Below are 21,182 nucleotides of genomic sequence, written 5' to 3'. Positions count from 1 at the left end.
AATGCATACTTTTTAAAACTTCACTTACAACCGAATTTAATAAAAATGCACCGTACTTTTACATTTATAACACTTTTCATTGTTCTATAATTGAAATTTCAGTCTTACTGTACTGATAATGCATCATTCATTAGAGTATAATACAATCAGAATCATAGCACCTACCTGGAATAACAGCATTGCCCAGAACTGTACAAACTGATTATTCTATTATTCTGATAAACACTCCACAGCTGAGGGTCATTGGGGTTGGACAGCTGCTGGAGTGACGATTGCTGTTCTCCAGTGTCTAAGAAAAGCAGCAGCGATCAAAAATCGTAACAGCTGTTTCTTCACCTTTCATTTTAATCAACAATGACCCTCACCTGATTATCAGCACCTAATTTCAGTGGAGCTCAATCTGAATAATCAAAGCATTATTTCTGTTGTCCAGATATAAATTTTATTGAACACATGCAGTGTGAAAGATGAATTTAAATGTGAAAAAAAACATTGTGTAAAACAGTGATTTTTTTTAACAATTTAATTTTTATTTATTTTTTTTGTATTCTCCCATTCATTAATTTTTTCATCCATTTTATACTTAAGGAGCACTGGATATTTAAAAAAAATAAAAATTCATGGCATCAAATGGTAGATGATTATTTGGATAAAAATGTTCAAACATTACAAAAAAATAACCAAAAGAGAAGAGATGATATTAAACAGATTAAAAAGTTAACAAAAATAAATAAGTAAGGGAAGCAGGGCATACTGGTGTAGTATCTCTCTATCTCTATGTCACACATACACTGGATAAATATGAATTAAACACATCAGAAAACATCCTAACCATTACTAACAAAATGTATTCACCAGATAGCCTACATCGTACAAAAAAAGTCCCATCTGTGATGTATTCAATAGCTTGGTTTGCTGGTTGCTGGTTTCATATTTGTAGACCTTGAGGCTTTTGTCAAAAGCTGTGGACTTTTTGAGTTGTTATGACAGGACTACGAAACACTTTGAGTCGTATATACTATGTACCGGAGTCTTGATCAGTTTGAGATGGTTTCCCTGTGAATACAACACAACACAACACAGGCAAAAACACAAACAAGCACCGGACCTGTGGCTCAGTAATCAAAATAAACAGAGACTACAGGAAACCCTCTGGAGGTAACCGTGGTAACCTAACTGACTTCATCCTTATCATCCATTTGCTCATCACTGTCCCAGAGTTCATTGTCAGCACTCTCCCCATGCTGGGAGCTGCAGCGTTTTAAATGCTTCCTAATGCCTCGAAGAAAGTTCGATTCGAAAGGACAGTACGGGCATTTGTACAACCCCTGTTTGTGGTGAAGATGTACGTGATTATTAAGAAGGCTCTCCAGAAAAAAGGACTTGTCACATTCTTTGCAGGCGTAAGGTTTGGGAATATTATGTTTTCGGCTCACATGATACAGAACAAAGCCTTTCATTTTTCCTCGCCAGTTGCAGATTTTGCAGTAGTACCTTCCTACTTTGCGTTTTACATACTTTGAAAGAAACACAGCTTCCTCATCCTGCGCAGCACCCTTTGATCCCTCTTTTTCGAGGTGTTTATGGGAGCTGGATGAACTGCCATTCGGAGAACAACCACGGTCGTCACAGTCTTCGAAGTCCACTGGCTGATCTTCAGAACCCACGCAGAGCTTTTTTCTTTTAGCAGATTTCTCCTCTTTAGGTGCATCAGGACTGTTGGAATCGTTGTCACCCGATTCCTGATCATCACTCTTTATGTTATTAAGTGGTGTAAACTTGGCCGGAGTTGTGTATAGACTATCCAGGTCTACATCGCTCACTTTCTCACTGGAATTTTCAGCCACGTCTTCTCTTGTTTCTGGCTTGTCCTTCTCTTCTTTAACAAATTCTTCCTGGATGCCACTAAGCGGTACCTTCGACTCCTCATTTTCGTTGAGCTTATTTTTTGATAGCAGAGTGTTCGGATTCCCTGAGAGGGAGTGGCTGGTGATCACATGATCATACACGCTGGTGTAGGTCTTGCCAGTGAAAAAGCACACCTGGCAGTGAAACAGTTTTGCACTTCTCTGATAAATTACAACCTTACCCAGCCTGCCTATATCAAGTTCTTCACAGTGTTCTGGATGACAGGTACCGGTATGGATTTGAAAGTTTTCATTGCTAATACATTGGTAACTACAATAGGCACAATGTAAATGCCCAGTTATATTAAGAATGTGCTTATTAGCTTCCATTTTATTTGATGTACTTTATACAGACCACACAGTAGAATGTTACAGCTCCATAGAGAAAGATGAATTTACCTGTAATGGGGGCAGGGGGTGGGGGTGGGGGAACAAAGAAAGTATTAATAAAAACAAACAAACTGACTGACTACATTATTCACTCATACAGTCCCTGTTCCTTATAGTTCAGTTAATCAGGACCTCAGTTTGATCTGTGCCCATGTCTAGACAGCCGCTATTTTCACCAGCAGGGAGTCTGCTCTCTGAAGTCTACAGCTTCACCCCATGATAAAATTATTTTGTCAGACTATAACATAATGTCAGTTTAGGTTAAATAAAACCAGATACTGTACAGTGACCTTGCAGCTTATTCAGTTCTTGTTTTGGACCCTGCCGAGTCTCACCGAATGTCACTGTGTGTCATTTGCATGCATCTTTTTTTTCTCATCAGGAAAGCGCCCATTCAAATTACACTTCATTGGCTGTCGAATACTGTCGATTCAGATCACATGCATCTCATTTTTCTCTGAGCTTTACCATAGAAAAGACAGAGTTTTTAATCCTATCCCTAAATATGTTTGAGTTTAAATATTGTTTAGTTATCTACAAAGCAAATAATACATGTGAATACTCAGAAATGAATGACATTTTACAAGACCACTAATTCTAACTGGCTGTAGATGTAAATAAATACAGCCTTCGCACACCTGTCAACTCTCTTATTTTCTGGGTTTTTTGGACACTCATCCTGGTACAGGTTTTCTCCTGCATTTTGCTCAAAACTCTACTGTTAAACCCTTTTAGGTCAGCAAACCTTAATTTATACAAAAGTCAATTTCTCACTAACATTTCAGGTACTAAAATCATGGCCACCATGTCATCACGGTGTGTGGTTATTACAATCCCCGTCTGGGTTTAGGACCCAGGGGAGTGCTGTGGCAGGCTTGCATTCGATGCATGAAGCAAGATCACATAACTCAACCAGCTACGATGGCTTTCGTGCAATAGCCCTCCCAGTAAAAAACAAAAAAATACTGATGCAAATTTCGATATTTCTTCGACCACAACATATTCTGACATAATCCTAAGCAACGTTAGAAAAAGGCATACTTTCTTTTTAATGGTGGGACATGGTGACAAGAATGATGTTTGTGGTAAGCACGAGAGATCACAAAAACACCAAAAAGCCAGCAATGGTCAGAAAACCAGCACTTCAATAACATCTTTCACTGCCAAAGGAAAAACGGAGATCAAGAAAGTTACACATGCAGATACCTTTACATGTTGTGACTAGTTCAGCAAATCTGTAGACATGTACCCAGACTCACACACTGCAAAGTATTCTGCAGGAAAGTGTAAGTCACACAAATAGTGAAAGGTGTTTCTATTTCAATTTCAGTATTAACATTGCTTTAGAAATTCAGATTGGTTGATAATGTGTTTATATATAGAATAGTGTATTCATTTAAAATAGGAGATGCAGTCAGCACTCGGCTATCTGTTACCCAGATACACGTCAGTCACATGTTTCCATCCTTGTATTAAGAATAAAATCAATCCCCATTATATAGTACCAAATTAATGCACTTGCCCGTTGCATGCAATTTCCAACTCTGTCACCAGTTTTCTGATACAAAGCCCATCTCTTCAATGTTACCATTTATGTGAATATCTGTCACAGGCTGCGTTTTTTAAATTTTATTTATTTATTCATATATTTTTCAATTCTCTCTAACGCCAAATCAGTCTGTCTTACATTGTGCAGCTACACAGCGCTTTCTCCAGTTTCACCTGATGAAAATGCAGCCAATATAAAGTGAACGAGGCATGTTAGGGTTATGTAACAGTTGATCGTTAAACAGTTTTAGATACTGTGATGTTTTTTTTTTTTTTTTTTTTTAATTATCTGTAATCTTTTGTTGCTTTTGTGTATTTTCATTTGCAAGTGAACTGTGACATTAGGGCCTTATCGAGCACTATATTCTGCAATTGCAATACATAATGCAATTTTGAATACTGTACTGACTTCGGATACTGTTAATTCTGGAAACTCTTTTTTAATTTACTTTTCATTTTGCTAAATTGGATTTTTTTTTACATTTTATGCAGTTCTGTGTATGGGTAGCATTTAGATTTCACTTTGCTGTTAGGTTGTTAATGGGAAAGTTTCCATACCGCTACAATATGTATGGATTTAAAAGTATGTACTGTGTTCCAGTTAACGTGTCGTCTCTTTAATTTTGGCAAGGGATATTTTCAGAATCATATCGTTCTGAATTAAAATACTACTTCTGTTAAATATAGTACTGTGCCAACAAAACCAACATAGTACATCTAAATGGAAGCCAACTGATTTTAAAACAGTCCTTTCAGATATGTATTTTAAATATTGTCAGTTTTTCAGGGAACACAAAAAAGGTACAAGGGTTGCAACGGGCCCAAGTGAAATAATCAGATATGCGTCACACGTGTTTAGCTGTCACTGACGTCAAAATCTTATAGGGTCGTCTGACTGTAGTTGACAATTAAATGTTACTGACAGTGGTATTATTGATCCACCATATATGTGCTCTGTATAAAGTAGGTGCCATAGCTCATCCTTTGATGACAAGGTCAATGTGAATTACCAAACTCAACCTTTAGGTTTGTTTTGTGATGAAAGTAACAAGGCCAACTGTGTATATTTTGCTGTTGTTCAGAATCAACTACAGTAGAGCTGTTAACAAAGTACTGGCTGCTGCCAAATCAGCCATCTACGACTGCAGTACAATAAGAACCACAGGGGCCACAAGAGAATTGGATTGTGAAGCACCTCATGGTTGTCCAGCATTCTACCAAGTAATAAAGTGGAATAGTTGTATGCCTTTGTCTTATGTAGGTATTCACTTCAATTCAGGCCACTAAGATTTCAGATTACAAAAGCTCCCTTATTTTGAAAACTCAATGCTGACAGGAATGCCTTCATTGAGGTTGAACTGAGACATTATTGTTCAGAACTATCTCCCATATCAAAGCCCAGACATGTACAATGTGAACAAGGTTGTGTACCAAACTTTAGGACATTAACTAAACGTGTACTGCCTCTATACAGAAGGCATGAAAAAGTCAATATGGCAGCCATGTTAGGTCAACATTAACAATGAATTTACTGTTGTATATACTGTAACCCTGCAATCACGAAGTCACTACCTAAAATGGTTTCTAAAAAAATAAAGCACACAAACTGCCGTGAACAGGTTCATTTCTCTTGTATGACACTCACACATCAAACTGAAAAAATGCATACAGCGGTACCACATTGAGAACTAAATCAGGGTCTGTTTTAATGATCTAAACAGTGGCAAATCAAAACACTTTCAACTATAATAATCCCCTGGTGATTTAGAGCCACTCATTAACATTACTCCATACCATAAAAAAAAAAAAAGTAATCACAAAAAACATGGTTATCCATTTTAGGGAGGCTGTAATAATAGAAAATAAAAATTGAACCCCTTTGAACTTGAATTGTGCTACTAATGTACTGTTGAGAAACTGGAGAAAACCAGGGAGACTTGTAATTCTAATGTAAAATATTTTGTTCTTGGGTGATTTTTCCCCCAGAAATGATTTTTTAAATAGAGTAGTGGCATTTGGGATTTCCTTTTGAGGACTCAATAATAATAATAATAATAATAATAATAATAATAAACAGTGGTCTATCATGTACTGAATGGGGGTGCTAATTTATAATAAAACCATTTTCAAGCACTCAAGCATGGCACATTTGCACTACCTCAGTAAGTAACCAATGTCATGCAGAGTCAGACTTGTAGGTTCACTGCTGCAGCCAGTGGGGGGGGGGGGGGGGGGGGGGGGTTACTGCCATTCTGAACTCGCTTGCCCCCACCCAAAGAAAATGCTCCCAAATAATCAATACATTTAAGATCGAGAGTTTCTAGTGTCTCCATATCACCCCCTACCACTGAACTCTACTCCTAGTTCATGTTTGTACTAATGTGCAATGTGGTATTTTGGCTGGGTTTGTCATATGTAATGGTTTCACGGATTATCTTTGACTACAGTAAAACGTGTCTTGTTGAATCAAAAATCCAGTTTGAGTGGCGCCAAATCAAAACCGCACAGGGAAATCCTAAAACAATCAAACGTGTTGTGTGGGCTTGCTCGAGTGGGAAATTGCACACGGCTTTCTAGTTTTAGAAGAGGCTCACGGTGAGACGCTTGGTTCTCGTTCAATGCAAAAAAAAAAAAAAACATGGGCACGAGTGTCTGACGTTATTTAAACTTGCCCGCTATATCCAACAACAGTAATCCATTTTTTCCTCTTCAGACAGCTAACACGGTCCTGTTGTGTTGAAACGGCGCTGCCTCTTGTGAAACAAAGAGACATGAGCAACACACAGCAAAGGTGGCAGAGTAGACTTATCAGTCATGCAGGCTAGCGGATTCTGGTAGCCTAATCTTAACGAAAAGACCTCGAACAGTGTAAGAAATAATGCCGGATATGATAACAGTGTATTTTTCTGTGGCGATTAAGTGGTCAGGCATGTCAGAACAGCATATCGTCTCAAAACCAAGAGTTTTAGATACGGTAACCATCCAGATGATCCAGTTTGTTCTCTATATAGACGACTGCATATTACATATCTCGATGTTATGCACATGCAATTAGATTATCTGAATATACAAATATGACAAACCGTCATAAGCATATTAAATAAAACAATAATCCGATGCACTAAAAAAAAAATGCAAGTTTACCTTCCCTTACAGTGCTTCCCCGACATCCAAAGAGGTATGGTAAAACACTGTTTTTTATTTTTATGTATTTTATTATTACTATGATTATTATATAATTAAACGCAGCGTAAAAATTAGTAGAGCACAGTGCAGATCAGCTTGCAGTGTCCTCTATCCGCCGCGGTTATTTCCCAACCAATCAGAGCTTATGATGTGGTACGCATAACCGGAAGACAAGATTGTGGCGCAAAAGATTATTATTATTTTTTTTAAACCAACATTTTGATGCTATGCAGTAAATCCGATTTATGCGAGGACATAGGTAGGTTTTCAGATCTCACAGTTCTAATTTACTGATTACATTAGGGGACATTATGTTACACACACACACAGTCTATCTATATCTATCTCTATGTGTTGTGTGTGTGTATGTATATATATATATATATATATATATATATATATATCTCTATATATCTATATATATATATATATATATACGCACGTGCGCCGTCCGTCCATTGCAGACAGACAGTTGTAATCAGAAGTTTAGTTTACATGGAAATTTATAATTTCTAGAAATTTCTCGAAAACAAATAATTATAGGAAAAAATCTTTTGTAGCAGAAGGTTTGGTTTTGTGGATGAGGAAAAAAATACAAGAATTAGATTTCTACAATTATTTATTTAAGCATTATTTTTATTTTTGTATTTTTTGCAAAACTCAAAAAAATGCTAAATCAAAAGTATTCATACCCTGACAAGGAACACTAAATTAATATCTAGTTGTTGCACTTTAGCAATAATAACCTCTTTTAAATGATTTGCATATTTGTCAATGCACTTTTGGCATGATTCTTTAGTGATTCCGAGGATTTCTCTTATGCACAGCGTTCAACTCATACCAAAGATTCTCAATCGGATTTAGATCAGGACTTTGACTAGGCCATTCCAGAACCTTTATTTTATTCTGCTTTAACCATTCTGAAGTAGATTTTGATGTGTGCTTTGGATCCTTGTCATTGGAACGTCCAGTTGCGCTTTAAACCAAGTTTTGTAACAGAGGGTTTCAGGTGATTGGCCAATATCTTTTGGTATGCTATGGAATCCATTTTACCACGTATTTCCTGTGTCATTACAGGAAAAACAGCCCAATAGAAAACCAAGTCCCAGTTGCAACTAATTCACTTTGAATGTCTTTGGCAGTCAATCTGGGATTGTTATTAACCTTCCTCACAATTCTTCTACATGTTTTTGGTGAAATAACTTTTCTTCCAGACTGAGCGAGTGTTGTGACAGTACCATGAGTCTTGCACTTCTTGATAATAGAAACAGTAGTTGAAATCGGGAAACTCGAATGCTTGGAAATATTCCTTTATCTTTTTCCAGTTTTATGATAATAAAGAGCTTTACTTTTTCCCCATTTTGACTTATTGGTAATGACAGCAATCATCCTATGCCTAACCCTTTTATACTCTAAGCATGTTCATCTACAATCTGCATTATCATATTGAAATTTCTAGCACCTTGTAGACAATATTGTCATAGCATCAAAGGGTATAAATACTTTTGAATTACCTTTTGGAGTTTTGCAAAATAAATTGCTGAAATAAATATTTGTAGACATCTATTTCTTGTAATATTTTTCTTCATCCACAAAAGCAAAACTTTTGCTACAAAATATGTAAACTTTTGACTACAACTGTCTACACACACAGCAAGACTAGGGGTGGAGTTTGTATTGTCCATTTTTTCTCACAGACCCGTTATTTACTAAATATCTTGGTATCCGTGAATAGGTAATTGTCTCCTCTAAAAATATTCTGAGAATTTTAATGAGCAGTCTGTCACAGAGTTGATCAAAACCCTTAAGCCTGGCAAGGTGTGGAGAATACATAAAATAAATACTAGTGTTCAGGTAGGCTCCTTGTCTAATCTATTGTTGCAGATACCCACTGACTGAAAACAGCACAGAGGTGTGGAAAGTGGCAGACATGGATGCAAGTCCATATTATATTAGAGACATTAAAATGGCCCATGGTGTGCTCAGACTAGTGTATTTATGTAAGCAGACTGAGATGGACAAGTACAGGACTTTCCATAACAGGGATTCCAAAAGATTTGGTTTGAGAGTAATAATTTCCAGGAATAAACGAGTATCTCCGAGACACCCAGATTGTCGTTGTGATGAGTGCCAGCAAAGACTGGGCCATTTAAAAAGACAGTTTGTACAGTTTGCTCCACTAGAAGATGTGTTTATACTGAGGTTAGTTCAGGAGAGCCAGTGGTTAATTTAAATGGAAAGGAAATAATAAGAGCAATCTGCCTCAAGTGTAAACAGCCAGTAAACTGGAGAGCCATGGGAAGCATGGTATACCTGTACTTTCTGGTCACTACACCAGTTTCTCTGAATGATGAACTATTTTCTCTTAACACTTTTTTGTGGAAGCAGCAACACCTTGAATTTTTATAAACAAGATAAGAGCTTAGGACTTTTTCTAACTAACCACTTTTTTCTGAGAAATGAACTTATACCCTGTACTGGCCATCTAGTTAGTGTATTTTTATCAGTCAAAAGATCATTGTGCGGTTTGGGCTTGCAATATCCCTCGCTAGAAGCAGGTTTCTGAGGAAATAGGCTGAAGGTGTTAAGTCAAGATGCATAACTAAATGTGATAAGCTTATGAACACAGATGCACTGCAGTCAAATGGTATATGTACATTTAAGATGGAAATCATGTTAATATTTAAATCACAGATGCCAACTTTGTTTTTAAATCAATTGCCTAATTCCATTCCAGTTTTAACACACACATATGTATAGTGTCGTGAAAAAGTATTTGCCCCTGTCTGATTTTCTGCATATTTATTTCTGACACTGAGTGTTATCAGATCTTCAACCAAAATCTAATATTAGATAAAAGGGACCCTGAGTGAACAAATAATACAAAATTATTATACTTATTTCATTTATTTATTAAAGAAAGTTATGCCACACCCAATACCCCAGTGTGAAAAAGTAATCGCCCCCTTAGACTCAATAACTAGTTACGCCACCTTTAGCAGCAATAACTGCAACCAAATGCTTCCTGTAGTTATTGATCAGTCTCTCATAGCGCTGTGGAGGAATTTTGGCCCACCCCTTCATGCAGAACTGCTTCAACTCAGTGGGTTTTGTGGGTTTTCGAGCATAAACTGCTTGTTTCAGGTCCTGGCACAACATCTCAATGGGGTTTAAGTATGGACTTTGACAAGGCCATTCCAAAATGTTAAATTTATAGTTCTTCAACCATTCTGATGTAAACTTGCTTGTGTGTTTCGGATCATTGTCTTGCTGCATGACCCAGCTGCGCTTCAGCTTCAGCTCACGGACGGATGGTCTGACATTCTCCTCTAGATTTCTCTAATACAGAGCAAAATTCATGGTTCCTTCAATGATGGCAAGTCGTCCAGGTCCTGATGCAGCAAAGCATCCACAAATAATGACGCTACCATTGGTATGACTGTTGGTATGAGGTTCTTACTGTGGAATGCAGTTTTTGGTTTTCGACAGACATAACGTGGCCATGTTGGTCAAAAAGTTCCACTTTTGACTCATCTGTCCATAGGACATTGTTCCTTTCATCCAGGTGCTTTTTGGCAAACTTGAGACAAGCATTCATGTTCTTAGTGAGCAGTGGTTTCCGCCTTACTACTTTTCCATGAATCCCATTTTTGCCCAGTGTCTTTCTGATGGTGGAGTCATGAACACCGACCTTAGCCGAGGCGAGAGAGGCCTGCAGATCCCTGGATGTAGTTCTAGGGTTCTTTGTGACTTACTGGATGATTTTACGCCTTGCTCTTTGAGAGATTTTTGGCAGGTCGGACACTCCTGGGAAGATTCACTGCTGTTCCAAACTTTCTCCATTTGGTTAATATGGCTCTGACTGGTCGAGCCCCAGAGCCTTAGAAATGGCTTTGTAATCCAGACTGATAGGCATCAACAACTTTTAATCCGGAGGTCTTTGGAAATTCTTTTGATCATGGCATGATGTGCCTCTAGAACCTGTGTGCTAACAACTTCACTCTGATGGTAAGGGCCAAAGTTAGTCAGATTTATATCGGGCAGGGCTGGCCCAAATCAGGCCTGATTGTTAACCAAAGTATTCAAACAACTGACCCTAACTATCCCTTTAATTGGGTTGAGCTAACTAGGGGGAAAAAACTTTTTCACCCCTGAATATTGCATGTTTGATTACTTTGCACACCAAACAAATGAAAGAAGCACCAAACTTTGTGTAATTTTTTTCTCTCCGACTCCCTCCATATACTACTATAACCCACAAAAAGATCTGACCAAATTCAATGTGAAAAATGTGCAAAAATGCAGAAAATCAGACAGGGGGCAAATACTTTTTCACGGCACTGTATATATATCCTCAAACTAATGCATTATAGTTATATTTACTTAGCGTAGTAAGTGCGTTTTTGCTTGAACCTGCTAAATATTTTGTCATATGAATTTAAACATGTAAGTAAGCTTGATAGCTAGCAGATACATTATGGCCATATGCTGCATAAGCAGGGGGGTTGTGGTGACGTCATGGGAGGTGGGTAGGCAGCTGAAAAACTGGACATAAAAACTTTAATCAAACGACTAAAGTTCGTTTTCCGACCTTCGATCCTCAACTGAGCTTGTGAGAATTTGAACCCAGCCTCTGCAGGTGAATCCTGATTTGAGACTGCTTGAAAAGCCTTTACCTACTGGTTGACATCACTGATCCGCCATGAATCAATTACACCTCAAAGAAGAAGGTAAGCATATATTCATTGCCTGAAATATAGATGTCGTGGAAATGAGTGGAATTAATACATGCATTGTATAGAGTGGTTTAGTTAGATTAGTATGCTTGACTGAAAGCAATAACCGGTTTTGTTGATTCTCATTTAGTTGTTCTTTAATACGTGTATGATATTTTTCAAATGTGATAAAACACTGTTAGAGTAATGTTGCAGTAATATTCCTAATTAGGAATGGTTTCGGATAAAACATTGTTTAAAACATTGTAATATTATCATTGTTGTTCTGGGTTAAACATAGACTCTCTGAATAAGACTGCTATCCTAATACAAGTATCATGTCTGGTTTTGTTTCTCATAAAGTTTAGTGGATTCAATGTGTTCATTTCAATCAGACCCAGTGCATGAAAATGAACCACTAAAAGTACTGCTTCTTGCTGAGTTTTACCTTTATGAGACTCAAACGTGACAAATCCATCTCACAAGTTCAGTGGTGCTCTAAATAGTTCAGTGGTACCCTAACAATGCTGACTGACTGGGTGGAGCATTTGTTTTCTACTTTACCCAGAAAATGATTTTCCTGAGCAGTGACTGCCAAGACTGGTACAGTAATCAGTGTAGTGCTGTCCTGGTCATTCCTGAGCCAGAAACCTATTTTTTGGGGTAGAATTAAGAGAGAATTCATACCCAGTCATTCTGCATTGGTGGTAAGTTGATCATATTTGGTGTACCACAGCACCTGTGGGAGAAACTGTTCGTTACAATCTCTCTATTTTCAATTCAGGGATACCAGGATATTTAGTGATAAAGTAGTCTGATTTAAAGTATTTGGCAGCAAACCCCCACTCTGAATTGTACTGCTTTCCTAGGACATTGCTTGTGAGATGTCTTGCTCTGTGGAAGATTAGGAATTAACTAGCTATTATTTATCTTGTTAACCCCTCGGTCACATTCTACACAGGTTTACTAAAGATGCGAGATAATGTCAGACAGTTCAATAATTACTAGCCGACAGTCACGCAATCTCACAAGGTATTTCTGAAATTGTAATAAAACAATAACAAATAATGGCAGTGACTTTTCATCCACACTGCAAACAATAATAATACTATAAATCATAAAAATATACAAAGGGGCGGGACAATCCGCCACACATGCCCCCCGTTGTGCGCAGCACACATGGCCTCAAAGGCCACCTCCCCCCCCTTAAAAACCCAACAGTCTCGCACAAAGTCTCGGGCCAAGAATAGAGTTTTCAAGGGGCTTACTGGTGGTAATTTGGGCAGTGGCAAACTGGCAACTCCGGGCTAGCAAGGCTATCCCGGACCTTGACAAGCAGGCGACCCCAGGAGACGGCAAGCAGGCGAACCCAGGCAAAGCAAACTCAGTAGCCCTGGACGGTGCAGGACAGGGCAGGAGCATTTCCACAGGAGGCATCGGCTGAAGCTAGCCCAGCGGGAGGTGATGGCTCTAGACCCCCTGTCAGCAGTGGTTCCAGACCCCCAAGGCAGAGAAACCTCCAGGCCCTCCTGTGATCTAAAAGGGGAAGACAGAGGCAGCTCTGGACCCTCGGGAGGGAACTCGGGAGGAGAGCCTCTGGCCAAGAAGGTGGCAGTGGGAGCTCCCTTTCTCTTTCGTTTTCTGTAGCTGGCTTCTCCCTTTTCTGGGGCTCTGGCCCAAGACTTTCCAGCAGTGCAAAGGTTGCTGCTGGATTAAACACCACCTCGGGTCAGGGACATCCCCGGGGGGCAGCGAGCAGACGGCATCCTCAGGCGATGCAGAGCAGGCGGCAACCCCGGGCGTGACAGCCCTAGGCGTTCGGGCTCCTCCCTCTCCTCAGCAACGGCGAAGCACCATTTCTCACCTTTCAGGCAGATGAGGCAGACATCCAGTGACAGAGACGCAGCGGTACTTCCGACCAGCCTCGCACTGGTGTTTGTACGCCTGCTGCTGCTGTTGTTGCTGCTGCTGTTTCCTCTGGCTGTTTCTTCACATTTTTATTTTATTTATTTTATTTTTTTATTAAAAAAAAAAACACTCTTCTTTCATCCAAAAAGCACTTATTTCTCCCTTCACAACACAATTCCTCTCTTTTTATATTTGTATTTTATTTTAATTTTTTTCCACAAATACTAAAATAATAAAAATAATAAAAAAATGCCCGCAGTAGTCTCTTTGGTCTGACTCCTGGACTTCTGAACACATGTGAAAGAGATAACCTCAAGGGTGACCAGGAAATGAATCCAAAACAAGGCATTACTAGGGGGTGAATCTGAGACTCAATGGCGCTCAGCTTTTTATTAAATAGTAGAAACAAACAGTTTAAACACAAAAACAAAAGGGAATAAGGATGTAAACAAGTAGGTATATATAATACTAATAGCAACTGTTTAGTTGCCAAGGTAGCTCACTTTACTCCTGTATTGTTCAGCCTCTGACACTCTCCACCGTGCAGCCAACGCTGCAGGTTCTTAAGTTATAGTGGTTAGTGAGGGATTAACTACATATTAATTATCTTGTTAACCCCTCGGTCACATTCTGCACGGGTTTACTAAAGGTGCGTGACTGTCAGACAATTCAATAACTTCTATAGCCAACAGTCACGCAATCTTAAAAGGCATTTCTAAAATCACAATAAAACAATAACAAAAAATGGCGGCGGCTTTCATAAAAATACACAAAGGGGCGGGACACCGAGCCTCACTCGTTAAAATATATAGCATATTTTAGAGATGATGATCTATTCAGAAATACCAAGGGATTTAGTAAGTATGGGGTCTGAGGGAGGAAATATGGACAATAAAATCCCTACCCCTAGCCTTGCTGTAAAGAGTAGCAGAGTGCGTAAATGGTATGAGTTTCAGGCTTAAGATTAATTCAATATGAATATAAAATATGTAAATAAGTCATATAACTAATGCACATATTTACTAATTATTTTCATCAATACTAAACCAGTGTGGCAAATATGAACAAGAAGATGCCTATTAGGCTTGTTATTTCACCTTGTTGAGAATTGAGCTATATTAGATAGATTACTAAGCATTGCTGCATTTTACGTGCCAATTCTGATAGTGGGTATAATTTCAATGCAGTTGAATTATTCAGCAAAATTGTAATAATAGAACAGATTGTGGGTGATTTCTTCAGCACTACTTGTACTGTACCTGGAGGTCTCTAGAGTGACAGGTGTACAGTTCAGTGCACAAACGCTATTTAATCTCATTCAAGATCATATGTGAAGAATCAATTCCCAAATCCAGGGTTGGGGTTTTAATTGGATTCAAGTGTACAGAGAAGCATTGATTTCTCCGAGCCTGATTGAGTTTACCATGCCTACTCTGTATGCTTGTTTTCAGATTCAAAACAATAAATTACAAAACCAAAGTCAATATTAAAACTGCTGGAAAGTTACCAAGTCTTAAGGAGCTGTACACATGTCATTATGTATATTATGTATGGCACATAACCGATTCATTGCTTTAGGCTTTATTGCAGTCAATATGTTAACTGCCAAGTTGAAAAACTGGCAGATATTCCTAACAGAATAGTACAATTGCTATTACTATGACAGCAAAGTGAACATGCTACACAATGTCAACATTCTGTATTTAGAAATGTCTCCATGTGGGCTACTTACGTTGAAGCGGGTATGTTAACTGTTTATCTTTTAAGGCTATGTTAGTAATCATTAAGCAAGTGTCAACATCAACACATGCTTAATGATTACTACCATGCAAATATCTATACCTAACACGAACAATGAAAGCACTGGAAAATAGAAAACAGAAAATAGATTTCGGAGCAAAATAATAATTATGTTTGTGTATGTACTGGGCATACAGAGTCCCTCATACATGCTTCAACCTGCCCCAGAGAGACCACCCTGACCTGGTTAACTGTCTGGAAATGTGCCTAATGCCTGTTGTGTGATAATTTGACATAACAGCTTAACTGTGGCCAGCTGACCCAGTGACCTAAACCTGCTTATTTTGTTTGAAAAAGGTTAACATTTTAATTCTTGTCATTATCAGAACAATTTCCACGCAAGTCCCTTATCATACTTATTCTATAGCTTTCCTTGTTTAATTGAACTGTTTCTGGTGAAGCCTGCTTAATCTGCCACCACACTATAGATTCACATGAAATAAGAGGTGAGACTTTAAGGGGTCTCAAGTGAGACCCTAGTACAGTACCTTCTTCACAGGAACAGAAAATATTAAATATCAAAGTTGTTTTGCAAATGAGAGGTACTGTACGTGTTTTAAAGCATTAATCACTAACTTTTTTAAATTGTTGTGGCGTAAACATGGCCATTCCTCCATGCTGCATGCCTCCTATTAAAAAATAAATAACTAAAATCAATGAAAAAATAATGGTTTCATTGATGTTTACATTGTGGTCAGGTGAACATCTACAATTCTATCCAGATCTGTGTGTTCAGTTATGGCCAAAGATTTTGCATCACCCTATAGAAATAACTCATTTTGCTTCATAAAGCCGAATGAAATCTGCTGAATAATGTTACTTTAACATATTTGAATTACATACCAGTTTGTACGAAAAACTGGCAAAAAATGAAAAATGTGACATTTTGAAATCTGACATGAAATACTGTAATACTAGGATGGCTGCTGGTAGACTTTTTGCATATCATTTTGTAGTTTCATAATGTTAAATGAAAGATCTAAATTATGATATTATATATATATATATAGTTTTAATTATGTCTCAAGCCTAAAATTCAAGGTAATGCAAAACTTTTGGCTATAGCTATAGGTGGGTTGGTATGTGCATGCATGGGTGTGTACTGTGCCTCCCCTTCTGATAACGTACGGTACACCACAACACAACTCTGAAGATTATTCTGCCTTGTGTGGGAATATTAGGTACAACATGGCATCGTTATTGCAGGAAGATAAACTTTACGAAATCAGTCGACAGGCTGCCTCCCCCTGCAAGGATTTCTATCAGCTTTTAGTTACCAAAAAAGAGGTATGTGGGCTCTTTATTTATGTTGTATCTTCAGCCTTAAGTTTTTGCTGCTGAAGATAGATTAGTTTAGATTTTTGTTTTTAATTTAAGGTAAAAAAAACATGTATTCTATTGTCTTTTTTTGTAACTAGTGACTATTCTGAAAAAAATAATTAAACTAGCGCTCGTGAAAGTTTGTGGGCTGATGGAGAGTGCAATGCAAGCTTCCTCATACAGCTTTACCAGTGCAAAACAATCCTGCCTTTCACCCAGGAGGACCTCAGGAATCAGGGGCCCAGTTTGAGCCCTTACGTTGGTATACCATTGTAAAAGCATACAAGTATTTAGTAAAGCATAGTAAATGTGTGGTGAAAGTATATTACAGCACAGAAAAGAATCGCATGCTGCTCTTGCACTGATGACTTTAGTTTTCCAGTGCAAGATTGCAAAAAATTTAACTTCTGTATGTAACTTTTACAAAAAAAAAAAAAAAAAACATAGGTTCAGTGTCTTAAATAGAAAATAATTATATACAGGCATATCCAAGACCGGTCTGGTTAGTTATGCTGAGTGGAGTTTTCCTTCAAATAACGTATGCTGTAGATTTATTTTTCTCCTTGTGTTGAAAGAGGTAATGTCATAAAACTAGCAAGCAACCCAATGTAACAATTGAACTATTCCGACAGGAAACTTGGTTCTTTCTTGTTAGTTTTCTTTCAGAGGAATAATAAAAGAAAATGTAACTGTTGCTTCAAAATCTGCCCTAGGTTTTACATTTACAGTGTGAACCCAGTTGATAAACATCAAACGCAAATAAATATAGTCAAACCTTGTTTTGTGACTGACTGAAAGTGAGCTTTATAAGCAGGTGGTCTTTGTATGAAGGTAATTGAACGAGATTTCTGCGGTCTTGACCACAGGTGATCTGGAGAGTTTGGAAGGTGTCTAATCCATACAAGCGTGAAAGGGCTCAGCCAGGGGAAGAAAGGAAATCTCACAATGACTTTTTAGCTGATGACTATTTTAAAGGCAAGTGAAGTATGTTGTACAGGATCATGAGTGATATTCATTACCCTACTTCTACTCTGCTTAGCATAGATCTGGTTAACTGATCTGTTGCTTTAAGTCTAATTTCCGCTAGACCTGAGGTCTGCAGTGTTAAGAGTTAAACACCAGGACTGACACTGATGCTTCATCACTGTACATGTGTAATGAGCACACCTAGTCAGTTGCTTGCTTTTAAATCAAGCCTTACAAATGTCACAATGTTGCAACTTAATACACATTGTTAGCAATGGCATACTACAGAGTCTAAGGAAACACAGATATTGTAAAAAAAAAAAAAAATATATCATACTATTTGTTACAGTGCAGCACAAATGTCTGTTTTCTTGTTGAGGCATAAATATCACAATCACCGTTTTTGAAATTCAATAGCATCTTATTTATCTTGTTAAATCAGTTATCAATGTATGTTTGACAGTAACTTTAATATTCTGTTGATGCAACATCATCAAACAGTGTGTGAGACTAAAGTAAACAATTTAAAGAAGATTCAGTGTAATCTGTCTTTAGCTCTGTATGTACAGTAGGCAGTATAAAACAAATTAATACATTCAATAAATAAATAACAACATACTTTTTCAGGCATGCCTAGACACATCTTAAATTCCCCTCCACTTATTATCAGGAAATAAAACTAAACCAGGATGTTGACACACAAACTGAAGTATTGTCCACCTGTGTTTGTCTTTCTCTACCCAGGACACATAAAGAGAGTGTTTGGTTCAGAGATGTTGGAATACATAATGAACCTCTGCCAACAGCATATTGACTACCTTGTTCGACTGCCCAAAAGCTTGACTACACACATCCTCTCATTTTTGGAGTGGGAAGATATTAAGAATATGTCTAAAACCTGCAAAAGGTTTCAGCAGGTAACTATTTTTTGTTTACAGTTGGGTCACGATTATCTCGAAGGAGTCAACCAAAGTTTTAAAATGATGTTTCTGAATCTGTGTATCTGAGAATGATCCACAGCCACTGCACTTTACACAGTACTATAAGGGTTGCTGACATAGCTTTCCACCAGTTTCTTGCTAATGCTTTAGGAACACAGTTGCTGTTTTTCCAATGGACCCCTTGTGACAGAGTGGTGCTATACGCCACACACAGAACATAGTAGGCTGTGTGGCAAAATGCATACACCCACACACTGGCATATTGGAGCTACAATTAATGATGTGAAACCAGGTGTATGTAGAGCTTCAAGGTACCAGACTAGATTTGCAAGTTGACAGTGTTATTTAAAAACACAGATAAATAGGTTTATTATTGCCAAGGTATTTTAAGATGAAATAGTCTGTGATTAAATCTTCTTTTAATTAAAGGCTAAGGATGTCAGCTGCACAGAAGAATAGACATGGTTTCTAGAGTACTGAATATATTTTCCAATGGTTACCTATAGGTTCTCCTGAACAAATGTATGCTGTACATGAAATTAGGGTAGTCGTGGGGTTGTTATGTATGATGACATAAAAAATAAATAATAATACATGGCACCTATTACATTGCAGTGCAAGCCGTAGTGGTAATTTTGGTCTTTCTTTTTCTTTTACTTTCTCATTTGTAAGATAGGGGAGACTGGGGACAGTTGTAACATTTTTGTCTCCACTACACACAGATGATTTGAGCTAGTTTGACCAGACTGATACAAACAACTTACACCTGTCTTCTACCCATCCCCATAAGAGCTGATATACATACAGCAAGAGGGCTTGATGTGTAAGGTGTCCAGTGTTACAACTGACCCCATGGCCAGGGTCAGTTGTAACGGGGTGGGGTCAGATGTAACATTCTGTGAAGAATAAGTAAATAAATAACAACACATTTCATTTAATCCAAGAATGTAATGTTTTATTGAATAAGATCCATTTTCACACAAAGCAAATATGAAAGAAATCAGGGATGAGAATGCTAAAAGCCAAGATCCATAAACTGGATAACACAGGTATATAGCACAAAAAGAAAATTGTGGAAAAATGTACTCTACTAGGTCAAAAATTAATTTTGTAGATAAAATCTCAGGTCTTTGGCACAGACAGCTCATCTATCTCAGACTTGAACTGAGCATGTGCCCAGTGAGTTATGGCACTCTAGCTTGCTTCTGATTGGAGAAATTCAAGGTGTTATAACCATCCTGTGTCACATTTGTCCCCACTCACCTACTGCCACCTTGCTTCTTAACATAGTATTACTAGCCAAAAAGTCTTTATTTATTTATGTATTTGAACATTTTGTCTATGGATACTTTGTTCTCATTTGCTTGCTTAGGTATGAACTATGTTTTTTTTCATCTTCATTTTGTACCAGCTGTGTGCTAGCGATGAGTTGTGGGAGCATGCTGAAAGGTTGAGTTATAGCTCAGGAAGCCGGATGATTGAAGGGGTGAGTTCAGCGATACAAAAGAAGCTGCTCATTTTCCACAGACGACATGCTCTTCTGAACCAAACAAGGCAGCAGAGGAGGATGAGCACCAAGGCATTGATTTAGAAAAAGTCTGAATATGTAATATGTGAAGATAGGCTTTTAAATTGCATGGTAAACGTGAAAAAACTGTACCATGTTTGCTATTACACAACCATTAATAATTGTAGTGCACTATAAATAAAGATGTTTAGACCTTGTATGTCTGTTTGTGTTCTCATTTCCAGCTCTGTCCTGGTAGGAACTGTCCAAACAATGGGCTCTCATTAAAAAATGTCGACTTTTATACGCTGACCGTGTCAGTCTGTCTGTCATGGTGAGCATAACTGCCTTGGTTTTGCACCAGTGTTTACCAAACTGTCATGCTTAGGCTTCTGTAAATGTTTCGTGTTGCCTGCAATCTTATAAACTCTTGGTTTTATACACATATTTTGTATATGTTCTTACCTTAATCAGTAGCATTACGTCATCAGTTTAGGTGCATGTGCATAATGCTTGTGCGCTAAACTTAGATGGTAGACCCAGAGCAGTTAGAAGTTAGTGAAGTTCTGTCTATAATAAACAGTATTGTTTATGATACAGTCACAGACTACTTCCCAAAGTAAAAAATATATGTTTGTCAAACTTGCCAAAACACCTTGCATTTATATCCGAGATACTGTCATCAACCTATCTTTTCGTTGTTGAGAATACCCAACAGGACATTATAATACTCACTGTACCCAGAACTTTATGACAAAGGTCATCGCAATTATAAAGATAGAGATGAAAGATGATATGCAAGTCCATTTAGAAGGAACTGGATAAGCCGGGTATATATGATGTATTGCCATATATGTTGAAATACTGTTAGAGAAGACTTTTCACTTCATTTGACGAATATTTAACTGTCTTGTCAATAACAATTTTGTAAGTTTTTTTTAATTTTTTATATTGGTTTTGGAGTGAAATTGAGCTCATATGAAGGATCTGGCAG

The 21,182-nt window shown here is 37.8% G+C and overlaps 2 protein-coding genes across 2 annotated transcripts; one reads left to right on the top strand and one right to left on the bottom strand.

The window, feature by feature from the left end:
- Window positions 1-559: 559 nt before the first annotated feature.
- Window positions 560-7,135, bottom strand: LOC121327493 (chromosome alignment-maintaining phosphoprotein 1-like). The gene is made up of 2 exons (XM_041271564.1): window positions 6,990-7,135; window positions 560-2,306 (listed from the first exon to the last, which is right to left on the bottom strand). Exon 2 carries the CDS (start codon window positions 2,235-2,237, stop codon window positions 1,173-1,175), a length of 1,065 nt encoding a protein of 354 aa, XP_041127498.1. The 5' UTR covers window positions 2,238-2,306; window positions 6,990-7,135; the 3' UTR covers window positions 560-1,172.
- A 9,354-nt stretch (window positions 7,136-16,489) lies between these two features.
- Window positions 16,490-20,395, top strand: LOC121327496 (F-box only protein 36-like). The gene is made up of 4 exons (XM_041271565.1): window positions 16,490-16,741; window positions 17,641-17,749; window positions 18,485-18,657; window positions 20,093-20,395. Exons 1-4 carry the CDS (start codon window positions 16,643-16,645, stop codon window positions 20,270-20,272), a joined length of 561 nt encoding a protein of 186 aa, XP_041127499.1. The 5' UTR covers window positions 16,490-16,642; the 3' UTR covers window positions 20,273-20,395.
- Window positions 20,396-21,182: the final 787 nt, after the last annotated feature.

The sequence above is a fragment of the Polyodon spathula genome, chromosome 15, assembly GCF_017654505.1.
Source record: "Polyodon spathula isolate WHYD16114869_AA chromosome 15, ASM1765450v1, whole genome shotgun sequence".
Taxonomy (NCBI): Eukaryota; Metazoa; Chordata; class Actinopteri; order Acipenseriformes; family Polyodontidae; genus Polyodon; species Polyodon spathula.
Note: the sequence above shows the minus strand (reverse complement) of the source record. Positions and strands in the feature narration are given on the sequence as shown.

What these genes read in the sequence shown, in the direction of transcription:
- LOC121327493 (XM_041271564.1), bottom strand. Translation starts at nt 2,237, where the DNA reads ATGGAAGCTAATAAGCACATTCTTAATATAACTGGGCATTTACATTGT.
- LOC121327496 (XM_041271565.1), top strand. Translation starts at nt 16,643, where the DNA reads ATGGCATCGTTATTGCAGGAAGATAAACTTTACGAAATCAGTCGACAG. An exon ending in AGCTGATGACTATTTTAAAG is followed by an intron (nt 17,750 to 18,484) that starts GCAAGTGAAGTA and finishes TTCTCTACCCAG; the next exon opens with GACACATAAAGAGAGTGTTT. An exon ending in CCTGCAAAAGGTTTCAGCAG is followed by an intron (nt 18,658 to 20,092) that starts GTAACTATTTTT and finishes ATTTTGTACCAG; the next exon opens with CTGTGTGCTAGCGATGAGTT.